This window comes from Coturnix japonica, chromosome 3 (assembly GCF_001577835.2).
Source record: "Coturnix japonica isolate 7356 chromosome 3, Coturnix japonica 2.1, whole genome shotgun sequence".
NCBI classification, from domain to species: domain Eukaryota; kingdom Metazoa; phylum Chordata; class Aves; order Galliformes; family Phasianidae; genus Coturnix; species Coturnix japonica.
The window spans coordinates 1,664,561-1,690,245 of NC_029518.1; the positions used below are offsets into that span (position 1 = coordinate 1,664,561).

A 25,685-nucleotide genomic window follows, 5' to 3' on the forward strand; every position below is an offset into this window, starting at 1 on the left:
GAACATTCATGTCTGTAAGACTCATCACCTGCTGGTGGCCCCATTTGGTCTGTTGAGCCTTCAGCATTGCAGCAAGCTCGAGTAGTGCTAAACATATTCCAGCGTGCCTATGCAGACAGGCTTCTGCCACATTCCAGGTGTGTTTAAGAAGACAGTGGGGTATGTCTGCACTCCAGAGATGCACGACTCCATGCAGAGCTCTGCTTCTGAAAAGGAGCTGCCATGTGCTAATCCAGGTTGGAAGAGTTGCTGTCCTGTGAGCAATGGGGAGCAGAGCGTCCATCAGCATAACAGACGTGGTGGCACCCTTTGTGCTAATGAGGCACACGTGTGGCTCTCATGTTTGACAGCCCTGTGTTGTGCAGGTTTTCAGGATCAGGTTGGGATTGTGCAGGAGTCTAGTGGGTGGCCTAAGGCTTCTGGCTTGATTTCAGTGACATCTGTTCACATCAGTGGTTAATTAAACCCAAAGACCGGCCATCTCTCTGTGTTTTTCCCCTCTGCTTCTGTGTTGTTGTTGTTGTTTTCCTTTATTTAAAGTATTCCCTCGTGGTTGTAAAACAGAGCCTTTGGTTCTATCCGTAGATTTTTTTCTCTTAATGTACTGGCCCCCAGTATTAAATGAGAATCAGAGTATCAACCTAGCCTCTCTTCAAAGATGTGACTAAGTGTTCCAGAAGAGAATGGCATGTGCCTTGGAGAGGGGCTGCAGAGTGAGCACTGAAAGGAGAAATAAAAATGCAGCATTTCACAGTCCCAGATTGTTTAAAACTTAACACAATGTGAAGCACAGTCCACTGCATCTCCAGAAGCTTGAGTGCAGAGCAGGGACTGACTGAGGGTCCTGTGTGCTGTACAGCTTTGGTGTGAACAGCACGGCCTGGCTCCACAGTGAAGCACGTCTCACCAGAGATTCAGCCTGAATGGAATATAGGAGAGAACAAGGATGTCTGTGAGAAGGCAGAAAGATATGTGAGTACCCGGTGATGGCAGGCAGGCAGTGCACACTTTGTCAGGGGATGGAGCTTTTCAGCTGGAGCGATGATGATGCAGACCAGCAGCCTCCAGAGCACTGGGAGTGCACAGGGAATTACAGAGGGAGGGAGTCATCTCAGTGCACGAGGAATGCAGCAAAACCTCCTCTGACTAGGCCAGCTAATGCACGTTGCTGGTTGGTTTTTTTTTTTGTTTTTTTTTTTCTTTCCTGATAATCCAGTTCCATAATATTTCCTTAATAATTTAATATGTGAAGAGTAGCAGCCCTTTTGCAAGGCGTTCAAATCACAAAGTCTCACTTTCAGACAAAACCTTGCCCTTCTTGTCCTTGAAATGCTCTGGGGATTTTTACCAGGTACAGTTACTTCACTTAACATCTTGTTTGTTGCTTTTATTTTAATTCCTCTATGAACTCACCATGTGGCACAGCCCTTGGTCCTGCCAAGCCCCAGCTTTACAATAGTAGACTCTAAAGGCCTGATCCTGTGCCGCTCGAAGCCACAAGCAGATTTTGGGAACAGACATTGGCATCGAAATCTGCAGCAAGTCTTAGAATAAGCACGTGGAGGAGGTTAGTTGTGCTCACAACATTGATTCATGAGCTCCATGGTTTTCGCATCTCTGTTCATTTTACCTAAGTAAGACCAACTGCCCAGTTAGACATGTAACATATGATACTGCATTAGAACTAAGGCTGTGTTTGGTCACACTCATTAATTAAACCGATTTCTCCTGTAGTTGTGGTGGGTTTTTTTTTTCCTAGAGAACTAACAGAGAATGATAATTAAGCATATTATGCATTCTAGGGAACGGTGTTTCTCCTCCTGCCACGGGAACATTAGAGGAGAAAAACAGGAACTAAAACAGAAAATCTTAAGAAGAAATAAAAAAGAAAAAGCTAAAATTGGAGTGCGAAGGGGGAGCATTCCTTCCTTCTGTTTCAACTCTGTGCCTTGGGATGTGCGTGGCAGCCTTGTTACAGTGGATGACTTGCACCAGCAGGGAAAAAAAAAAACAGAAGCCAACTGAAATCTAAAGCAAAGCAACATGGCTTTCCACAGGTGCAGCTCAGCTCCCTGGTGATGTGTGACTGCAGTAATGCAGCACTCTAATTTCTCTTATTTATTTTCTGAGTTGATAGCTTTTATTTGCAGCTGACCCTTGCTTAAGAAAACAATTAGTGCTTCAGTTTTGGTGCTGCTGCTGAGCATCTCTCCCTCCTGCTCCAGTGCTGTTGTTGCTGTCATCGCCTGCCTATGGCTCCCTCCAGAAGGCCACAGTTGACCCTAAGCTGGCCTCAATGGGGATGTCTTGAGGCTTTGTGATGGTTAATGATGTTTAATTCACACCTTTGCTTAGAATCGTGGAAGCAGAGGATGGCCTGGGTTGAAAAGGACCACAATGATCATCCAGTTTCAACCCCCCTGCTGTGTGCAGGGGCACCAACCAGCAGACCAGGCTGCCCAGAGCCACATCCTGGCCTTGAATGTCTTCAGGGATGGGGCATCCACAGCCTCCTTGGGCAACCTGTTCCGGTGCGTCACCACCCTCTGAGTGGTTCTTCCATGTGGGACCTGTACTGCACAATGGACAGCACTGCACCAGTGGGACAAGCACCTTTGGCTGTAGGCAGGCCCCTAGGTATGGTTTTCCCAAGTTATTGGGGCTGGTAGGGTCTTTGCAAGAAGTTGCCTGCTGGGGAGCAGTGTTAGGTGCTTCTCTGTCACCCCTGTGTGCACTAATGCCAAAGCATCCAGGGAGGGAGTTAAGCTGTTTTGTTCTCACAATTACCTTGTGAAACCCTTGTAGCATTAACATGCACTGCAATTAGAAAGGCCTGGGATGCAATTAGAAACCGAGGAAACAGTTCACTGTCTTTCTTTTTTCTTTTTTTTTTCTTTTTTTCTTTTTTTTCTTTTTTTATTTTTAAACTTAAGGGATGCTGACGATTGCCTGTTTCCTAATTGCACTCGTTGATAGCCAGAGATTACCTGGCCATCTGTAATATTTCTAATGAATTGCTCTAGGAAGTCTGGTGTCTGTTATCCCCTCCCAATCTTTGATTTGTCTGTTAATTGATTTATGCTTAGTACAGGATGGATTTGAATGATCTGAAGGAGACCCGGCCTCATTCAGGCAGACTTTGACTGTCAGTTCTCAAACACATCCCTATGTTTGGGCTGTGCCTGTGGCCCGTGTCAGGTCAGAACCCAGCAGAGAAACACAATTTGGTTCCTTCTCTTGTAGTTTGTACCCTCTTGTGTGAGCAGCTCAATGGTCTGCCCCTTGCAGGCATGGACACTTTTCCCCCAGCTCCTGTGGTTTCTGAGAGTCTCCGCCAACTCACTTCCCTGCCCAACATTTCATGGCTCAGACACAGGCTGTTTCCATGCTCGCTGACATGTTTGGGCAAATTGCTGGGCCTTGCAGACACCTCCTGACCAGATTGCTGCGAAGCTGAGCTTCCCAGCCAGGAAGGTCTCCTGAAACCCCACTGCAGGCCATGGGGAGCTGCAGTCAGCAATAGGATTGTTCACTGTGTGTTGCCTTACCTCATCCTGGAGGAGGATGCAGCAAAGCGTAGGCAGGAACTCCGCTTGGATCGATCCGTGTTGTGACCTATGCTCATCTGAGTGTGCTGCTGAGCGTGGTTGCAGGTTGTACTCGTTGTGTTGGGAGGAATGATCTGAGTTACAGTGTGACTATCAACTCCTGCCAACAAAGGCCCAGGGGAGTTACAGTAGGAAACAGAAGGGGCGGTGAGTTTTCTCTTAGACTAGCATAAAATTGGAGCAACCTAGCAAAGTCACAAGTGCTCACACTTGGGTAAAGGCTTGGGCCTTTTGCTGCCAAGTATTATATGGCAAGACTGAGGCCTTGCATGTCAGAGTGGAGCCCAGCTGCTTATTTAGCAAATGTTTGTGGTTATGCCTACAGTCCTGGTGATAGCCTGCACACACCCAGGCACAGCAGCCATAAGCCTGCTGTGGACTTTGAGCTCCAGAAGGCAGGCGCTGCTCGGCTGGATGCGTCCCCAGCACTGTTACATGCAGCCAGATCCCACTGTGGTACACGTCCAGAGCAACTCCCAGAACAAGTGGGGGAAGATCCATACAGCCCTTATCAGAACTCACTGCCTCTGCTGGCTGCACTCAGGGGAGTGGGGAAAAACGTAGCACTGTAATGGATGAGCAAAGGGGTCAGGATTTACGTGGCTGTAACTACAGAAGGTTTAATTCTGCTCTTAAATCTGGCAGGGAGAGCTCAGAGCCATCACTGCAGTTGCCCCCCCAGCACAGTGTGAAGGGTGCAGAACGCGACCCTGACATCTGGCTTCCAAAAAAAAACAAACCACCAAACTGATGAACGTGTTGGATTGTTCTGGCTGTCTTTTGAAAGGCTGCAGCTTGCTGGGCAGGTGCCACTGGAGTCCTAAAGAAAACGAAGCTTTTCCTTTCATTTAGTGACTTTTGGTAATGCTGACGATAGTTTTGGAGGTCCTGCTTGCTGAATTTCCGCACCTGTCTGCTGGGGGGGATCCAGCCAGGGGAAATCCTGCCTTTAATTTCTGCTGCCTGCTGTTCGAGTTGCTTAGAGGGACAGAACTCTGAGAATAGGTGAGATGGGGCCACGCTCATGGCGTCAGCGGTAGGAAATAGCAGCCTCAGTGCTTTAAACCCCGGCTGCACGGGGTTCCTTCAGTTGTCATTTTAAGGGCATAATACAGGTTAAAGTGATTATTTTTGTGTGTGCAAGCACCGTTCTTTTCAGTCTTCCGCTTGGAAATGGAACTCTGTCTCTAGGTTGGCCTTCAGCTCAATTGATCCCAAATCGTTACGGGACCTTCAGAGCCTAATGCCTAAGCCATAGGAAGGACTACGCATCGTCTTTACGGCGGCTCTTCCAGTTCTATCGGCCCCGAGTCCGAGCGCTGGAGCGGTGCCGCCGAGGCTGCGGGTCGGGCACGGGCACGCGTGGGGGAGGACGAGGAGGAGGAGAAGGAGGAGGGCGGGAGGCGGGGGAGGAAGGCCGGGGTGAGGCGGGGCCGTGACGCGGGCCGGAGGGCGAGGAGCTCGCCGGAGCCGCCCCTGGCGTCAGCGCTGGCGGCAAGGGCTGGAGACGGGGCTGCTCCCGCCTCCTCCCTCCTCCCCCTCCTCCATTGTATAATGCTGCGTGATCGCCGAGCGGAGGCTTAAGTCCTCCTCCTCCTCTTCCTCCTCCTCTGCACCCCGGCGCAGCGCGGGAGCGCCATATGGAGCTGCTGTGAGGGGCGAGAGCCGGCGCCCCGCGTGCTCGAGTTGCCGGCTGGAGCCGCATGTGGTGAGCGAGGAGGGGTCTGGGGGCGGCCCCTGGGGCTGCGTGCTGCCGGCGGCGTGTCCGCGCTGCAGCCCCTCGGAGCCGGGCCGTGCGGAGCCGAGAGCCGCTCTCCGGCCGGAGAGAGGCGTGGGGCAGGTGCGCGAGGCTCCGTGCACTTTTAATCGATACAAAGTGCGCCGCATCCCGCTGCGCGTCCGAACGGCCGGAGGGTGCAGCCTCGCCGGGAGCCAGCGGGGAGAGCGGGGCGCTGGGGGCACCGCGGGGTGGCGGCGGGCGAGCCGGGGGACGGGGGAGCTTCTGTCGCACCGAAGCGAGGCTGCCATATGGCCGGGCATGCCTGCATCCCGACTGGGCTGCGGTAGGGCAGGGATTAGCGGGGCTTCCCCCCACGCTCCCTGATAGCTCAGCCGGGAGGAGCGGGAGGTGGGGGGAGGTTGTGGACAGCGGTTGTTCGGCTTTAGAAAGCGGTGCGTTCATTGTGGCTTCCTGCGGGGGGGCGGCTCTTGGAGCGCGATCTTTCTTTTGGTGCCCCTCTCGTTCAGGGTGTTCGCTGTCTCGCTCGTGTCGGTGTGTCGGGTGTGGAAGGACGAGCTGTCTTTAAGCACAGAAATGGGAGTGCAGTTACCTGCTGTTATTTCTTTGCGTTTTCTCAAGCTCATCTGGAAAACTCCGGGACACTTGTGTTGGAAATCCGTGGGGAGGTTCACGCGCTGTCCTTTAAGCCCCTCTCTGGCTAATTGGCGGTGAGACGGCTGGAACGTGAAACGAACGTGCCCGTTTCACCTGCTGGCCCCCTCACCCGACTCGGGGCACAGCATGTCACGGCTCTCCGTGGCAGCCCGTGCTCAGATAAGTGCAAACTCCCTGCTTAGGGAAGCGCAGGCTTCCCCAGCCGGTGCCCGGGGGCAACACGGCAGCTCTCTGTGCCGTCGCCGGGTGCTGGATTTGGCCGCTGCAGGACGTGCCATTGCTCGAACAATGGTGGTAGAGGGCTCGGCTGCCCCCTAACATCAGCTTTCTGCTGCGTCTCGAGCGAACGCTTCCTATCGGTGTGAGTTGAAAAGGCAGTTCCTGCCTTTCTAATCCCACTTGTAGGGGCTCACCTGCATAAAATACTCCCTCCAAATGCGTTGGAGGTGCCCCTGTGAGCAGGGGAAGTGTTGGATATTCCATATATCGCCTTAGAAATGAAGCAGTTGGTTAGGCAGGGTGAGTTACAAGTTGCCTTTTCTGCCTGAAGTTGAAATGCACGCCTTTCCACATAAGAAGCTGGTATCTTTTGAATCTGATTTAACGTAATGAGCTCGTGGTGGTGTTGGAGATAGGGGGAGGATGAGCAATTTGTGCTGCCAGATAGGTATATTGGAGCACATCCTGAGGAGTTCTTCCATTGTCCAGGCAAGTACTGCAGCATCTAACATAACAGCTGGAGATCTTCCTCCTTTCGTGACTGCTCCTACTTCCATTTCAGTTGGTAGTAAAAGCCGCCCACTCCTTCTGGGCAGGATCTGGATTGGGCTGCTAACAAATGAAGCCAGGCTTTGTGCATATAAAACCTGACTTTGAGTTTTTGTATTGGGCTCATTTCTTTTTCACTGAAGCTGATTAAAAACAAACAAGAAACTTGCTGGCCATAAGTGCTTCAGGTTTTGACTGAAGTAGTCTCAAAGAGCATTAATCACGTCTGTAGGTGCTGATTTATTCAGAAGTGTGATTGTATTCCTTTATACACCTGCTGTATTTCTATGGAAAAGATGAAATGATGCCACCATTTCTCAGTGTTTTGGTGGAAGTGATAGCCTCAATAATCTAAACATTCTAGTCCTCTGCCTGAGAGGCACCGAGGAGTTTAAGGCCATGTATTACTACCAAGGAAGCCCTCAAATTCGATACATTCAGGAACTCTTCTTTCATGCTGATGTAAAACACTCCTGGCACAGTTCTTCTCCATGAACTCTCGCACCAGAGAGGTGATCCAAAATACTTGTGACTATTTCTGCTTTTATGTAACATCTTAAAATGTAACCTGTCAAGCGGGGAGGAGGCGGCGCTTTGGAAGTGTAAGTAGTTTGCTGGTGATCTGCTTTTTGTAAGGCAGCAGAGATGCACCTTCTCCCAAGCTGGCTGTGCGCAGGCGGCTCAGGAGGAGCCGGCTCCGGTTGCAGCAGCTCCTCAGCACGCACACGCACCAATCAGTGCCAGCAACGGCGGCTTCCAGCTCCCAGGTCCAAAGATCAGGAGCGCACCAAAGGAGGGAGCAAGGTCCAGTTCAAATGGAGGCAGGCTGGTGGCACAGACCTTCAGTGTGGGTCAACCCCTGCTCATGAACCGCGTGGAGCAGGTGGAATTGGACAAGCTGAGAACAGCACTGACTTCCTTCTGGGCCTGGCAGTGCCCATTGGCACTTTTGGTTTCTGTCTATAGGGCTGTACTGCCTTGAAGAAGTGCCTGCTTTCTGTATGTGGAGAGGGACCCTCCGACACGTGGTAGTTCTTTAATTCTTTTACAAACAAACTCAGTCCTTGTGTTTGCTGGAGTGGAGGCTTCAGGTTGGTTGTTGTTTTTTTGGTTTGTTCAGCATCACCAGTACAAACACTAAAAAAGAAAAAGAATAAAACAACAAAGCTGAGTGTTGAACACAAGCAGGAAAAGCAAACCTTGTAAATGCGGCGCTGACTGTGCCGGTGGGTGCCCTGGAGTGGAGCAGAAAGCTGAAAGCAGATGTGTGGCAGGGGCTGTGCCCTCCCTGCTGCCACTGTGTGGAATAGAAACCATGCGGAGACACTGGCTGTCGTGAGTGTGTCAGATGCTCTGGCACCACGAGGAGGGTGGGAGGAGCTGTGAAGGTGCACTCGACCCATGGCTGGGAGATTCCTCCAGCTCAAAGGGGATCTCCTGCCTGGGGAAGAGCTGCTTTGAGGGCATTTCCCAGGGAGAGCTGGGATGGCCTCCACCATGGTACAGTGTGGGTAGTCCTACTGGGTCTACTAGACTACTAGGAGTGGCTGGAAGCAGTGCTGAGGAGCAAGGTGCTGGAGAGGCCTGGAGGAGCAACAAAGCCACCAGAGAGCAAGTTTTTGCATCCCACTTGTCCCTTCACTGCGGCCAGAGCTTGGCTAGCATGAGGGAGACAGCAGCTTAGTGTGTACAAGGAGCTGTGCATTATGTGACCCTGTGTTAGGTGCATTGCACTGTTATCCCCCAGTGAAGGGCCACGCTCACTCCTCTGCCCTGCATGGTACAGAATGGCTGGTCTTGCCATACAATATTGTGCTTTTCAACCACCAGAACCCTCTGCAGTGCTGCTCTCAATGAATTGGCTGTGCATGCTCTGTCCCTGGAGGTGTTCAAGGCCAGGTTGGACAGGGCCCTGGGCAATCTGGTTTAGTACCAGATCTGGAGCTTGATGGCCCTTCCTGTGGCAGGGAGGTTGGAACTTGATGATCCTTGGGGTCCCATTCAGCCCAAACCATTCTACGATGCTATGACATCTGAAGTTGCTAACCCATATAACCTGGTCTGTGTCTTGACAAGTGGTGGGCTTAATGAGGAATTTCTCATTAAAATTACATCGGAACTGAGTTTGAAGTGGTGTTGAATGGCACAAGTTTGTGTGATTATTAGGAGCCAAAGCTCGTTTACTTCGCTTTCACACCAGTAAGATTTCATCTGACAGCTTCTGCTTCCAGGGAAGTTTGAATACAAAAGCCTTCCAGTATGTTAAGAACACAAAAAAAGTAAAGTGCAAATGTGGGTTGTTTTCTTCCATGTTACTTTTTAAAACTGGGCGCTGTATGGAAGTAGCAGAAGAAAGTTCCTTTTTCAAAGGAACTCTGACTTGTTGTGAGGACATAAAGTGGCCCAGAAGCTGGCTTGGGTGATGTGCCATGAGTCAAGCTGCTGTCTCACTCCCTGATCTCCCCCAGAAGCTCTGTGTCTCTGGAGCCTTGCTCCCTCTGATGGAAATACAACAATTATCAGCTCCTTCCTCAGCAGTCCCTGAGGTTCCCTGCAGAGCAGCCTGTAACTTCAGTCCTTTAAAACCTTCTGTCGTGCCAGGCGGGCGGTGAGGGTGAGCAAGCTGTGCTATAGAAAGAACCGCCCATGATTGGAGGTAAACTATGCGGATATATATTGGGGTGGAGGTTGAAAGGACCGTGGAGGGCATATTTGAAGCAAACCGTACAACTGCTACAGCAGGTCTGACTAGTTTCACGTGCCTAAAGGCAGCTTTGTCTTCACTTCAGGTAGCTGCAAAATGAAGTTTTAAAACCTAATTCAGAAATACGCCATCATCTTCCAGCGCCTCCACAAACCTTTTACTCTTGGTGTGTTTTTACATGCAGCCTTTCACTTGGGGAAGAAAGTGCTTTAATAGGTACACGTGCATGCATATCATTTGCATATTTTTAAAAGACACATTTCATCAAGATAGGAGGCGGGCGTGCATGCACAAACCACAGTGTTTTTTCAGCTAGTGGTAACGCTTTGCTTTATCTCTGCGTGTGAGTGTACGTGTGTACCAGTGAGAGAGAACTGTCTGCATGTGAGCACTTCCCGTGGCACGATGTGCTGCCAGGTGCTCCATGTGCCCATCCCCGTGCAGGAGCAGTGACTAACGCTTCTATGCTGCACTGTGCTGCCGGAGGAAGGATTTTGACCTGGGCAGCTCTCATGCTGGCTGTCCCAGGGGCCCAATAGCTTGCTTAGGTTCCCCTCCTGTGCTGGAGCACATGCTCTCTTTCACCCTCCTGCTCCATCTGGCTCTTTGGAGCAGCCCTTCCCTTCTCCTCCCCTAATTGAGGCATTACAAAACGCCTCGCAAAGGAACAGAGGCACTACCAAGTTGCTGGCATTCGTGCCTGTGTCACACAGCACTGAGCTTCCTCTTGCTGCCCCGCTTCTCCCCACTGCCAGTGCTGCTCACGTCATACATCTGTGTGGTGTGTGTGTGTGTCTTTGTCTGTTCGTTTAATTGTGGGGAAAACTAGCATCATAATGTCTTGGGGGAGGTGAATGGGCTGCTCTGCTCGAATACAAAATGATGTTCAGGACTCTCAGTTTCAGTTTCCCCATCTCCTGTATTTTCCATTCCCAGAATGGGAATTGACTTTTCATTCGGCACTGAGTGACCTATGGGAAGTACACTTCAAAGTATGGATTGAGTACATACGCTGTTACAATATGCTGTTAGAAAAGCATCCCTGTATGAGCTGAGATGATTTACTTGAAAACTTCTGCATTCCTTCAAACATTTCGGATCGTGCGGAGGCTGTTTGGAATGGCACCGCTTTGGTACAGTCGTTTTCATCACACAGTCCAACAGGTGCTGTGAAAAACGAAATCTCTTTCCTCTCTGCCTCTGGCTGCTGTGCATTGAGAGCAGTTCAAGGCTGGCCAAAGTTCCCTTTATCAGTTCTCTGAGGGTTCCTTGGGCGGACATGAAAATGTTTCAACAAACGCGAGCGCTGCAGCGCGCCAGGCTGAAAGGCCACCGGTAAGACAACGTGATAACATCACTGGACGCTGTCTTAGCAAACTTTCGTGTCAAACTTTAACTTTGTTGTTGTTGTTCTCATTGGTGGAGAAACATCCTGCAGTTTTACTGCCTCCCTGCAAGAGAACTGGGGGCCAGCGAGCGCTTTTCACTGAATATCCCTGTTTGCAGGGCTGCGTTCCTTTATTGAAGCAACAGCGTTGAAAGCAACTCGAGTGCAGTGTAGCAGCTTTATGGAGTGCCAAGGAAATGCCTCCTCTTCTAATCTTTGTTTTTTTACCTCTTTTAACTTTCAGTAGCAAGAAACGAGTTAACAAATGAAACCTGCAGGCCGGCAACTAAAATGACTTGTCATTGCTGGGATGTGCTTTGCATTTTGCAGCACACGTTTCTTTGGAGGTTTTTGCTCTTCCCCTCCCTCCCCCCGGTTTTCTGCTTTTCAGTTTGACTGTGATAATTTATTCAGCACTGTTTTCAGAGCAATAACCTACTTTTTGGCAAACCATTCAGTTCTTTCTGCAGCAGTGTGGGTATTTTTTCCCCCCATGCAATGATGAAGGGCCAAGGACAAGGGGGAAAAACAAGCTATCTGTGGGGAAAAGGCGCTGTGATATGCTCGAAAGCAAGGGCTCTAACCAAGCAATTATAAATACAGGCAGAAAACTTATTATCCACAAAGGGGTCTGGTCCCTCTTGGATGCGTGCACAGCTCCCATTAACCTTTATGGGAATCTTACGCAGCCAGCAGAGATGGGTCTGCAGTGTTCCATCCCTGCGCACACTAAAAATACCAGCTAGCCCATGACATGTGTGTGCCAATAGAGATGTCTCGTGGTGTACAGCAGAGCGTCACCGTGATCTATTGCTTCGAGTGGTGCTGCTGAGGAGGAAGGATGTGTTGGTTGTGCTGTTTCATCCTTCTCCCTTAGAGACTGACTGGTTGCATCGCATTGTGTGATCTTAGCAGGGAAAAGGGAGCGTACGTTTGGTAATCCGGGTTACTTTCTGGTGGCCGCAGTGGCACTTTCAGGTTGTTTCAAATATGATTTACAAGGATCCTCTTCCCAGCCATGTTCTCGCTTTGCCCCACAGGCTCTGGAGTGGGAAGAGGGGGAAAGTAGCTGACTTGTGGCTGAGCCAGGCCCTGGAGTGGCATACAGCCATCTTCATTGCTATTGCTCTGCTGCTCCATGAGATGCCGGCCCTGCTTCTCTCCACATCCAGACCTTGGTGTGCCAGTGGGACTGGCAGCTGCTGGGCGAGGGGCCCCAGTGCCAGGAGCAGCACGGAGCAGGGGAGCCAGTGTGTGGAAGTACTGGAGTGCTTTTCAGGTGACTGCAAGCAGAGTCTACTGAGTCATCAGCTCATCCTGTAGTAGAGCCTGAGAAGCTGGCCTAACATAGTGCCTGGTTTTATTTACTGTGGCTCTCATTTCCTACTACTGATGCCCAAGTGTGTTATGCAGATCCTAATCCTTCAGCTTTTGACACTGGCAGCAGCCAGAGCCTCTCAGCCTGCGTGCACCCAGTGCTGTATGACTTGATTTGTGCTTGGCAGGCCTGGTGGCTTCCTTAGGGCTGCCACGTGGAGCCTGAATTTGAGAAGAACCTTAGCCGGGCTCAGTGGAGCAGCTCTGCAAAATGTGGGGCTGCAGCAAGGCCTGTCCTGGGGTGGGGGGCTGAATGGAGGTGTCTGTACAGAGGAGGGCATCATGCCCTGTGATCACCTGGGTCATGGCTCCCAGTGGCAGTCTGCCACCAAGGCCCACATCAAGCTGCTACAAGACATTTGCAGCAGACATGTCTTCTGCTGAGCAATCCCTTTTTTTTTGTAGTAAATACCACTACCTTGTATGAGAATAAGAGCTGTTTTTCTAGCCTCAGAATGCTGCCTAGCAGCTCTACCTGCTTCCTGTGCTGAAACGAGCCGTCCTCATTGCTCATAGCTGGGCTGCAGTGCTCCCAGCTAACCTGTGTTGTCTTGTTCACCTCCTGCTTCTGCCAGGGCAGATTTTAATGGCTTAACGAGCTAACAAGTGCCCGTCTGATTTAAACTTGTATTAAGTTCTGCTACCCCGATAGAATTCTTAATATTATAAACACCCTTAATAACATGGCTATAATCTAGAAAACCTGCTCTCCTTTTTTCCAAATAATTACTTAATGAGGCAGTAATTTATCCTAAGCTATATTTATTGGAGCCTTATATTTATTGCAGCTTTATCGGACGCGCTCTGCTCGGTGCGTGCAGTTAGTCAAAAACATGAGAACCGCTCGGCTCCTTCCAAGAGAACAAGTTACATTTAGCAAACTGACAGCATTAGAAACTGTTTCCAATTTAATAGAAGCATATGTTTCCTGCAAGGCTTAACACATTGCAGAGTTGGAGATTGCCTTAGACTGCAGCTTTGCCTTCTTATTTTTTTTAGCGCTGCTAGGAACGAGCTGGAAAGCGAAGGCAGAAGTGGTGCTTGCAAGTTGTGTTTCTGGTTGTTTTGCTCGCTTTTGTTTCCCAGAGAGCCTTCTAACAGGGCCTGGGCAGGCTGAGAGCTTCACAAACTATCAAGAAAGTCGTGTGGGCGGCGCATGGAGAGCTGTGCTCAAAACGCAGTTTCTGATCATTAACAAACAGCCAGAGCTTGCTCTGCCCTCTGGGCCTCAAATAGTACAGTATGCAACAAGGGAGAGCAGGCAAGGCACGAGGATGGAAACAGTAGGATCAGATTACAGTTTCAAAATATCGCTGGAACACGTTTGCTGGCGTTACGCTATTGACTGCCTTTATAATTGCATTGCTTATTTGCTGGGGAAGGCTTCACTCTACTTTCTGATGAACGTGGACGTTCCTTTGGGGCCTGGGGGGCTCTGGGCTACCAGCACTGAAGTCAAACCACAGAGGGGGCTGCACTCCAGAAACACGAGCATCCAAGCTTCTGCTGCCCTGTGCCAGCTTTCCTTGTGCTAAATGGTTCTTAGGCCAACCACTGAGCATTGCCCACCATGGCTGCCTTTATTTCCAGTTCAGCCTGAGCCTGGAAAGGCCTCTTGCAGCCTTCCAGGGTGGGTGGGTGGGTGCTGATGCTGAGCCTGCAGGGAGAGGGGAGAAATAGCTGCCACTGACAGCTACTGCTGGCACCGGCGGCCGTGTGCTGAAGGCTTGCAAACATGAAAGCAATTCCCTGTGCTCTCTGGAAGCACACAGCTACCCAGGAGGCCAATTTTTTAATACAGCTCTGAAGGAGAGTTTTGTAAGCGCTTATTAAACCTCACTCCGTTTAAAAAAACAAAACAAAAACCCATCCAGAATTAATGTAAAATGTAAGTGTCGGGGAAAACAACCCTCGTAAATGAGAGAGCATGGTTCTGGAGGGGCACAAAGCCCAGCACAGCTCTCTCCACACCACCCCTCTCATTGGGTTGGCCTTTGTGTCTCCTGCTCACCTCTGCTGCTAGAGCAGATCCTTACCCAGCAGCACTCATCAGCAGCCCTCCCTTCAACCAGCCGGCGCAGGCGCATTCAACTCAAACAAGTAAAATCTGCATCAGATCCTGAGAAGCAGCCTTGCAAAACAAACAAAAAAACACACAAAAAACCACCCACACCAAAGCCCTGTCAGTTCACAACGTGTGAGCCAGCTGCAGCATGCTGAATGTAGCTGTGCGCTGCTGCATAGTACGTGCTGTACAGCTCCCTGGGATGCTGTCGTACCAGGATTTAAAGACCACAATTGAAACTGTGGGGGGGTTAGAGGTACCTCTCTGCCTCCCCAGCTCTCAGGGATGGATCCTTGGAAGCCATGGGAGCTGGCTGTGGGTTCAGGTGACCCCTCAAGCTGGGCTGGGCAGCTCAATGATACCTGTGGGGTGTGCACACCTCTGCTAGCGCTGAGGAGCTGGCCCTCATCTTGCCAGTCCAACACAGTTGGCAGAAAAGACCTTTTTATTTCGGTCCTGCAGCTCTTGGTGCCAAACCCTGATCCTGCTGAAGGCCGTAACAAAACTCTCATTGACTACTGTGGGGCCCGGATACAGCCAACACAGCCCTCAAGGATGAGGAGCAAGGGATGGAGGAGAGGGAAATAATGCTCCATGCTCCAGATGTGGGGAAACTGGCTGCCTGTATGCTCTGCAGTTGGGTGCATTCACCTTTGTGAGCAATGTGCTGCTGGTTCTAATAGCGAGCCTTGCTAGATTCATCTGCTCATCCTCCAGGCTGGCTGATGGGGCAGCAGCAATGTGAGTGGAAAAGCAACTTCTTGAAGACTGTGTCCCTCTTGGTGCCCAGTTCTTCTTTCTTTGTCTTCCTTCCCATCTGCCCCAGAGAGCCAGGGTGCTTGTGAGCTGTGGGAGTGATTTCCAAGAAGAGCCCTCAGCCTCAAGAGGCATTTCAAACAAAGCTGTTACAAACCTTTGTGAGTTAACATTAATCACCTTTCCCTCTCTTTTTTTTTTTTTCTTTTCTTCTTGTCTGTTCCCCCCCCCCCCCCAGTATATCCAGTGCTTCCCCATGCCAAACACCCAACTAACAATGACTTCTTTAGAAATAGCCCAGCAGTAACAAGGACTAATGGCATAAACCAGCATCTCTGCCTCGATGTGTGCGTCCCTCTCCCTGCAGAGCCCAGGGTTGGCCACCAGGCAGGCTGGGAGGCACAGGCAGGCACTGCATAAACTTTATCCTGTGTGGTCAGTCCAAGCTGATGATCTCTTCTGCTGAGCCCCAACTGTATTTCCCCCCAGCTCAGTCTGAAGAGCACCAATGGAAGGACACTAAATGACACACAAAGAAAGAATATATATATATGACTTTTGTTTTTCAATTAAGAGAAGCCAGCTCCCAAACAATGCTAACATTTCTCTGGCTCTGAGGCACGTGCAATCACCCTAAATGGGCATAAAAGCAAACTGCATCTTTCTCAGCAACAATGATTCAGCTTCTGGGTCTGGATCTTCCAGCTCTGCGGCCAACTGGTGGATAATGTTGGGGAAAATCTCCAGCTCATTCCCCACCCTCCTTCCTTGGATAAATTCTTTTTTTTTTTTCCATGGCCTTTCTTCAGCCTTTTAGTTCCACATACCTAAGTAACGTTCAGAAACTAACTTGCATACCAAACCTCTGTCTCTGTTCCATAGGACTCCATCTTCCCATGCTTGGAAGGGTGCAAAGCCAGCCTGCTCTCACCCTCAGTCTTTGCCGAGCCAGCTCTGTAAGTTCGGTGCCTTTGTTTTCCTGGCAGGAGCTCTGGCTGGAGAGGTTACCAGTGAGGGTTTTGTTGGAAGTGTTTGAGCTTGCAGCTTGCCTTTATGGCATGCAATGCCTTAAGATGTGCAAAAGGGATCTCTCTAATGTAGGCATGAAGCTGCTGGTAGGAGGAGGTGGTTTGAACTGTAAAGAACAAACAGGCAGTCCGAAACTGCACAATTACAGAGATCTGGAGAAAACCTTGCGGGACTCAAAGCGTGTCTGTTCTTACCAACAGCATCACTTGGTCTGAAAAGATACGGCCTCCTTGCTTCTCTTGGAGTGAATAAAGTGGTTTATGGAAACTGGAGGAAAATGTTTTTACAATTCCCATTTGCATGCTGGAGGAGAAGGGAATAAAGTAGAACCCTACACAGCTGGGAGCGTAGCAGTGTTCGTTTGAGTCCCCATCTGGGGCAATAAAACACTCCTGCTTGGGCTGCAGTCCTGCTTTGTGCCTTTAATAGTTAAATGCTTTTCAAACAGCGTTTCTGGGGAGAACTGGAAGCCACACTGAAAACCTAGGGGGTTAAATGTTGAGTTTTCCTGGTCTGTTCTGTCTTTGCAAAGGACAAGCTCTGAACTAAGTTACGTGAAGATCGAGCGAGATGTGAAAGCATGACAGTCATACATACAGGAAACCTTGAATCATTCTCAGCTTCCTGGAACACGACGTGGAGAGCTTATCGTTGTGTTTACTAATGATGATCCCATCGCTGTTGCCTGGCTTAGAAAATGTCCAGCAGTACCAGCACCTCCATCTTGGGCGCGTACGACAGCAGCCGACTCATTGGGGTTCATTAGAGATGTGTGCCAATGTCCCCGATAATACCATTTCATCATCCAGTGTAAGGAGCAAAGCACGGCCACCACGATGGTGTTTTCTTTATCCTGAGGAAAAAGGTTGGCTTTGTGCAGCAAATATTTTTGTACATTCCTCTCGGAGTCTGACAAGCTTCAAAACTCATGCAGTCCCTGAGCCATTAACAGATCTCTCTTTAAATAGATAGAGTGTTGCGGATGGAACGTCGGTATGTCTGTAGGACAGAGCCTGTCTTTTTTCAGGGGAGGAGTGAGTAGGAAGGGGTGGGAAGCTGCAGGCCCTCCCTGTGACCCACAGCTCCTTTAGCGCGTGCTGGAGCCCGGTAGGACTTGGGATTCGTGCTGGCCTCCAGCTCCCGTTCTTGCTGTATTTGTCGGAAGTCACAGGAGGCGTGTTGGCTGTGAATATTTGAACAGGAGATCCTCCCCAGCATCCCCAGCCCACGTGCGTGGCTCCGGAGTAGTCCATGCAAGTGACAGCAGGGAGAGGAGAAAAACCAGAGCCCGGCAGTAGTGCTACATTTCAGAGGTTTTGCTCACCCGAGATTCCAGGCGCGGGGACTGCTGGGAGCTGGCCAAGGCGCTTGGATCGCAGCCTGCCTGTTCCTCAGCTCTGCTGAGCTGCTCCCTCCCCCCGCCTTGCTTTTTTTAATTGCATAATATGCTAGAAAACGATCTCGATTTGGGACTTATTTTTAACCAGAAAATGCTCACTTCAACCCAATCTGATTCGGGATTTTGCATCCAGCAAATGCTTTCTGAACCTCATTCCTTTTTTCCATCAGAACCCTGTCTTCTTTTGCCCCTTTCTGTCTCTCCCATTCTGTGAGGGCTCTTCTCTTTTCAGTGCTCCGCAGACGTTCCTGCGGCTGTCTGCATGTCCTAAGCAGTGCTGTCTGTCTGGCCAGCATGCGGTGACCAAACGCCTCACACCCGCCCGGCTCCGTCACTTTGTGGGCTGGGGGAACTGGGAATGGTGCTCCAATAAGGAAGGCATGCTGTGTCTCTGTATGAGAGCTGGGAGGCAGCTGTATAATGAAACTTCGGGCTCTCCAGTCTGCCCTGCTCAGATGCACAACACAGGGCTGTGCCTGTCGCCACTCTGAGCAAGGAAAGCGCCTTGGTTTGGGAGAAGAGAAGCCACCCAGGGGCTCTGGGAAGCCCGGCTGGAGGTGGTGAGGGAGGGGCCCAGGAGAGGATCTCAGCTGCCCTGTGACAGCATTTCCTGCCCCCACCAGCACAGCCCTCCCACGCTGCAGCAGGCGGTGCCCGCTGAGCCCTGTGCCATGCAGCCCTTGTTCCACATGCCTGTCCTCAGCATGGGGCTGGGGCTGTGCCTCAGTTGGGTGCCCCATGGCTGCCCTGCACCTGGAGGGCTCTCTGATGGAAGGTGCCTATGTCCCCACACCCCATGCACTGCGCTGGCTGGGTCTGGGGCCCCCACTGCGGCAGCAGAGTGTGCAGAGAATTAACTTGGCCATCAGGCTAAACGACCTGGTGGCTCTTCTTCTTTGTCTGTAATTTATCTAATTTTGTGATGGGGGAAATAACTGGGTTTCCTGCTCCAGTCGTGTAGGCCATATGCAGTCATTTAAATAAACCCATGAGGTCAGAGATGCGCCTGTCCAAGGAGCTCAATTCCCAGACTTCACTGAGGTCTCTCTGTTCGCTGAGGACTCTCTCAGTGCATGATTGCTTGAGCCTCGTTCCCCTTCCCCCCATGAACATAGCTCCAAACAAAAAGGGAAATGACTTGCAAGAAGAGTGTGTTGTGTTTTCATGCCTAGTGGCGCTCCTGCAGCAGTCAGGAAATTCTAAGGTGCATTTAGCAGCCTGTAGCTTGCAGATACATGGGACCATGCACTTCATCACACGTGCCAGGGGGAAACCTGCCACCAGCTACACAGGGGCTTGAGTTTTACAGGTGCTGCTCTAGTTCCTGCTTAGGATTTGCCAGTGTAGCCATGCCTAAAAGTGATGGAGCAGAGCATGGAGTTCAGGTTGCTTCTACTTCTCCATCACCCCTCTGTGAGCAAAGTGTGAGTTTTATTCAGGTGGCTCCAAGTGCTTGGGCTGACAAGGGGGGCACGAGACATCTGGGCTGCCCACACCTGGACAGGGAATAGGGATCAACTGGGTAACTTGCTTGGGTGGGAAAAGGAGAGCAGATTTCAGCTTCTCTGTCTTCATCAGTGCCTTCTCCTTCCTTTCAGATATATGTTGGGGAAAGGAGGAAAGCGGAAGTTTGACGAGCATGAAGATGGGCTGGAAGGCAAAGTGGTGTCTCCTACTGACGGTCCCTCTAAGGTGTCATACACCTTACAGCGTCAGACTATCTTCAACATTTCCCTTATGAAACTTTATAACCACAGGCCATTAACCGAGCCAAGCTTGCAAAAGACAGTTTTAATTAACAACATGCTGAGGCGAATCCAGGAAGAACTCAAACAAGAAGGCAGCTTGAGGCCCGTGTTTGTGACCGCGTCGCAGCCCACTGACCCTCTCAGCGACAACTTCCGCGAGGCCCAGCCAGCCTTCAGCCACCTCGCCTCCCCGTCCCTGCTCCCCACTGACTTGGTAAGCACTACATCCCTGGAGTCCTGCCTCACCCCAGCCTCTTTGCTCGAGGATGACACTTTTTGCACTTCCCCGACTGTCCAGCACGACGGTCTGACAAAACTACCACCTCCTGCTCTCCAGCCAGTCAAGGACAGCTTCTCCTCAGCCTTGGATGAAATCGAGGAGCTCTGTCCCGCACCTACCTCTGCAGAGGCAGTAGCAGTAGCAGCCGAATCAGCCGCTGGTGACTCTAAAGCCCACCCCTGCGAGTCCAGCGTTCCCAAGCCCGAGGGCGTCGCGGAGAGCAGAATGGCCGAATCCAAACTCATGGAGCCACTCCCTGGCAACTTTGAGATCACGACTTCCACAGGTTTCCTCACAGACTTGACCCTGGATGACATTCTGTTTGCTGACATTGATACGTCCATGTACGATTTTGACCCCTGCACGTCGGCTGCGGGGGCTGCCTCCAAAATGGCGCCCGTCTCGGCGGATGAGCTCCTAAAGACGCTGGCACCGTATAGCAGTCAGCCAGTAACTCCAAATCAGCCTTTCAAAATGGACCTCACAGAACTGGATCACATCATGGAGGTGCTTGTTGGGTCTTAAAGTACAGAAATAGAGCAGCTCTCTCTCTCTCTCTCTCTCTCTCTTTATTTTGATTTCTTTCATTTTAAGTACCAGTATATACACTCGGTAGTATTTCCGTCGTCCCTCCCACCCAATTCACAGCACTGTGCATGCGTCCTTGCTTGCCTTTTTGGAAGAGAAAAGGATCACACTAGTTTTTGCTTCAAGCAGAGTTGGAGTGCCTTCATCCACGTACAACCACTTCTAATGTATTTTGTTTTTTCCAAGTGGTTCCTCAAGGAAGACCGAATATCCCGGTATCGGAAAGAACATGGATTGTAGACAACGTTACAAAGAGAAAAACAAAATGAAATTGTACGAGCCAAGCACAAGGATTATGTAGGGGAAAGCTGTAAATTGCATGTGCACATTTGTCTATTTTTTCTATAAGTTTTATCGCGAGAGGTTAAAAAAAAAGAAGAATTATTTAGATAATCTCAGTACCATTTTAGCCCTGTAGAGGCTGACTTGGCAACTCAGCCTTTTTGGAGGCATTAACCCGCTCCTCTTTCAGCGTTGCATTTACACGGCTGTTCAGAAACTGCTGCCCAAATTTATTTTCTATTTTTGTACAGATTCTGCAGTTTATGATATTGTTTTTTCTAAAAACAAATGCTGTTTATACACACGGAAAAAAAAGAAAAAAAGGAAAAAAAAATAGCTATTTTGATAGGATTTGCTCACATAGTTCCTGCATAATTCAGATGTACAAGAACCACTTGTACTTTTATACAGAGTTGTAACGTTTTATATGTGTATGGTGCAAAGAGAAAATTAGATCAAATAAGCCTGCAGTCGGTTTCCCTGAATGCAAACAAAACAAACCAAGTGCTTTAAGAAAGGGCTGGCAGCCGCTTCTGCGGGAGCCTCGCCAGCGTCCGCTCCCTGCTGTACCCACTGCGCACTACTGTGATCCCCAAACTCAGAGCCATGTCTTCATCCAACGTGTACACGGGGCGCTCGGCAGGGAACAGCTGTGGAACTTCACCCTGCAGTGCCGGCGCTGCTCCCCTTCGCCCCGCGGCTCCAGAGGGGACGGCGCTGCCGCTCCGTGCCAGCAGCCCTGGCAGCACCCGCGGGGCCCTTTCTTGGAGCATCTCTCCTTCCCTCGCCCCCACCTCACTGTGCTAAGTGCTGAAAAAGGCAACTTCAGTATTACTGCAGTGAAGTTCATCTCTTACCTGCACTGGATGGACTTGCTTTTGTATCCATTGCTGTTGAAACTGGAGCCAGTCGTGTTACATCGCTCGGCATCTCGTATAGGGTTGGTTTCTCGTATCGACTGCGTTACCTGCTTTACACTTTATAGACCTGTTTTACAACAAATATACAGACACAGCTTTCTATGCATGGTTCTCCCCCCCCCTACACACACACCCTCCCCATTAACACCTGACAAGTCTTCTCATTACGGCACCGATAGCATTTTTTGAGTTTGTTGTGGTGTACCTTTAATTTAAAGACAAAATGTTTGCAACGTATCATGCCTGTTGCTGAAGTCGCTGTGGCATCTTAGCTTCCCGATGGTACTTTAGCTGTTGAGCGCCGGTTACAACCTATATTGTTGACATGCCTATGGCTTCTTTAGGAATAACTTTTATATTTATTTAAGAAGTTTTAAATTATGTTGTACGTCATTTGGCAATATTCAGTCAGCTCTGCTCCCTTCTTGTCATGGATGAAATTGGGTCTCGCTCGCCTCGGAAGGAGGCAGCTTTCTATGAATTGGCACTTTAAACCAGGCCATGTGTATTTATTAGAGTAGAGATAGATAGATGGAACGTAGATCTGCACGCAGACGGAGCGCAGAAGCAAACACATTTTGCAATGAAGGAACTCTTGATGGAAACAAAAGGCACCACTTCCAATCACAAACTGCTTCTGCATTCCTTTGTCCTGCAGAGTGGGGCTGGGGGCAGCTGGCCTAAGGAGGAATGGGGGGGTGGAGGGGAAGGTTTCGTTCCTTTATTTCCAAACCAAACTCAGTGATGCTGAATCCAACAGACTTGACACGTAGGTGACTGTTTCCACCACAAGCACTGACCACACACAGCACAGGGACCATGGCAGCAGGAGGGCCCTTGCTCGGCCACAGCCCCCCATAGCAGCTCAGCCCCTCTCTGGGCAAAGCAGCGGTGCCCATGAGGCACACTGCACCATCAGCCATCTCACACTGTAACTCGCCCTGTGCTCACATCACCGCAGTGAAAAAAACCAATTGGGAGCATGCTGGAGCTGCCCTTGTTTTTGGGGGTTATTTACACAGTCAAACAAATGCCATATGTTAGGCAGAAGTTCACATCAATGCTATTTTGGGAGCGCTGTGCCGCTGCTCAGGCGCAGCTCACTGCAGTTTTGTGCTCACAGAACAGGGGACAAGCACCAATTACAGCTCCCCACGCACAAGGCAGTGCTGCAGCCCAGGTCCCAACAAGCAGGAGCCCTATGCCAGGCATGGAGAGTGACATTAATGTGCAATGAAGTGACAAGAGGGGAGCAGAATAAAAGAGCTTTGGATTTGAAGTTATTATTATTTTTTTTCCCTTAAATTATTTATTCTTTTTTTTTTTTTTTTTCCTTCTTCCTTCTGTAAATATATTTATTTTATTGTGAAGCTAACAACATCTGGATTGTAACATGTACAGAATGTATGGTAGGAATGTATTCTCTCGTAGGAATGTAAATCTGTATGAACAAGGGTATGGGAGCCAGACTTAGAGCAAACCAGTCGAGTTCCAGGCAGAACAGGGATGGGTCACAGGCTGTTTTTTCCCTCCCCCTCCCTCTTTCTAATACGGGTCCGGTTGCTGGAAACCTGCAAAGAAAAAAATCACGGTAAGAATCAATTTGGACCTGAGGTATTTTTTTATCCCATTCCCCCCCCCCCACTGCTGAGTGATAACAGCCTGGGTTGTTTAGCACCAACGTGATGAAGGCACAGTGACTGTTACGACAGTTACACAGAGCGAGCAGCCCTGGCCCATCCGACAGGCATTCGCTGCCCTGGCACACAGTGAGCTGCGCTGGGGCAGCTGCTTGGGTTCCCCCCCCCCCCCTCAAGGTTTTGGGTTTCTGCTGTGCAAGTTGCTTTCAGTGCTTCTGTTCATTAACAAGACCAATACGTTCGGGTTTCATATATATATATATATATATATATATATATATATATATATATATAAAATATATATATATTTTTGGGGGGGGGGGTTGTTTCTTTCTAAGCACTTTTTCTTTTCCTGAACCTGATGCGATTCCGGATCCTCTTTACGATCCAATTGCTGATAGAACCCACCTTCAACTCCCACCTCGTGTCATTGCATACAGGCATCCGTAAAGGCCAAGATTCTGGAATAGGTGTAAATAGTGTGACATGTTTCAGTGCATGGCTGTTTGAACAGGGCTTGTTCTTGTCGAAAAACAAACAAACAAACAAAAAAAAAAAAAAAGAAGAAAAAAAAAAGAGAAAAAAAAAGGCTGAACTTCCCCGTTTCCCCTCCCCCAGACCTTAGAGCTGTGCCTTTTCTATGCAATATTACAGACATATACATATGAAACCAGATTACTGTATTCACATGTAGGTATGGGCTGTAATCGAAAACAATTGGACAAATGTACATGGAAATGAGCAGTCTTACTTTTGTAGTTTTATATTATACAATAAACGATTAAAATAAAACAACGGATGGCTGTGTTTCAGTCTGCAAAGAGAAAGAGGCAGGGCCGGGCGGAGCAGGGCAGCGGGCAGGGATGGGGATCAGGCTGCGTTTAACGCACAGCGTGCGCTGTGGTTGAGGGCGTTAAAATCCCAGCAGGAAACAACCGCCGCCGTTAATGCTGCCCGCGGTGCCCCGGCCGTGCAGCCCCGCAGGTGGCCGCAGCCGGGAGCTCTCAGCCCTTCGTGTGTCCGTGCTGGAGGCAGCGCGCTCCATCAGACCCCGCCCTTCCCCCCATCCCCCCTCTCCTCCCTCGGCACGCACCGCTCGGCCTCCACCGCCCACGGAAGCGTTCTGAGCGTGCAGAGAACCAAAAGCAGCTCGGCCCGACAGCAGCTCGGCCCGGCTGACACTGCAACCAGCCGCGGGACAGCGGGCACGTGAAGCGGGAGGGACTGAGAGCAGATCGCATCTCTGCCCGCAAGGCACGGCCGATGCACGCCCGAGACTGCAGCGCGAACACTCCGGCCGCCTGCTGCTGCAGCGCCTGCCGGCACGGCGTCATCACCACCTGCCTTCCCTGGGGCTGCTTCGGCAGATGCAGAGCTGCCTCCGGCACCGAGCGCCATGGCCGAGGCACGGAGCCCGGCCCAGCCTTTGGAAGCGAACGGGTTCCCACGCGTTTAAGGAGCTCACGGAGCCGGCACAGGGATGCACCGACGGGGCTGAAACAGCCGGCAAAGCAGCAGTGGGGCAAGGACAGCAGAGCAGAAGGCCGCCCCATCTCACCACGCTCCTGCTGCCCGTAACGCTCCCCGGGCCCGGAGGATGTGTCCCTGCAGCACAGCCCGGCTGCCCTGGAACCTCGCACTGCCCAGACACCACGCAGGGGACTAAAGCCACATGCAGCGCTTCATGGTGCTCCTCTGCCTCCAGGGCTGAGGGCTGCAGCCTCCCCTCCTCATCCCTGTGCACACCCTGCATCTCCTCTCCTTCTGTAACTGCCTCAGCCACTGGACTGTGGGGCTCTTCCACCCCTTTACAAAGCAGGTGAGAAGCAGCCAGGTCACATCTCCAGCCGCAGGCAGGGAGGCCTTTCTGCCCATCTTCCTGGTCCCAGCACACTGCTGCCAAAATCCCACCGACTCCTCCCAGGACCTGGAGCAGCTGCCAGGGGGAGGCATATCACCAGCCGCAGTAGCAGGAGTTAAATTGCTCATTACTGCAAGGATTTCCTTCCATTCTTCCCCGCCACCGCTGCCCACCTCGTGCAGCTTCCCCCCGACCATTTCCCCTGGCACTTCCTCTCCTTTTCCCCCCATTCTCTGGGCTTCCTCCCCCGCTCCTCCCCTCTCCTGCAGCTTGGCACACAGCCCTCGCTCCACGCTGCCTTTCTGCCTCCCTTCCTGCTGTGAGCGGGGATGACACGGATTTTGTGCCCGTGCCAAGCCCTGCATTTGCTAGGGAATAAAATGCCATGAAACCCTGCAAGCTTGCGAAGAGATGGTACCGACATTGGGATGGTCATTTCTCAGCACAGCCGTCAGCAGGGCTTGGGAGTGAGCTCTGAGCTCAGGGCTGAGGGCACCTTTCCTCTGTTGGAGGACACCAGCCCTGCAGCTCTGCATGGAACCAGAACATCCTACTTCTCTCAGCTAAACCTATTGCTCCGGCACCACAGTGCTTTCAAACCAGCCACATTTGTTCAGGGTAACTCTAATACAACAATGATAAATCTCCTCTGCCCTCAAACTGTGCTCCCAAAAGGTTGGACATCACAGATCAGAGGTCACCGGGACCCCCTGCACAAAGGAGGGTGACTGCACTGAGTCCCTGCTGTCCGGTGGGGGCTCCTGGCTCAGCACCACGCAGGACGACAACGAGAGCACGGCTGTGCCAGCTGCAGACAGACACCATGGGAACAAAGCGAGGGCCGAAATGCGGCCGGTGAATCATATGCTGCGGGTCGG

The 25,685-nt window shown here is 50.8% G+C and overlaps 1 protein-coding gene across 2 annotated transcripts in view; it reads left to right on the plus strand.

The window, feature by feature from the left end:
* Positions 1–23,738, plus strand: part of SERTAD2 (SERTA domain containing 2) — a 72,189-nt gene extending 48,451 nt beyond the window's left edge. Inside the window, exons 1-2 of one of the 2 annotated variants that reach the window (XM_015856525.2) lie at positions 5,068–5,316; positions 19,087–23,738. In XM_015856525.2, coding sequence (XP_015712011.1) covers positions 19,091–20,041 — 951 coding nt within the window. In that variant the 5' untranslated portion in view covers positions 5,068–5,316; positions 19,087–19,090 and the 3' untranslated portion in view covers positions 20,042–23,738. Of the gene's footprint in view, positions 1–5,067; positions 5,317–19,086 lie in introns of those variants that run through there. The other variant, XM_015856524.2, reaches the window with a different exon arrangement.
* The last annotated feature ends 1,947 nt before the right edge of the window (positions 23,739–25,685 follow it).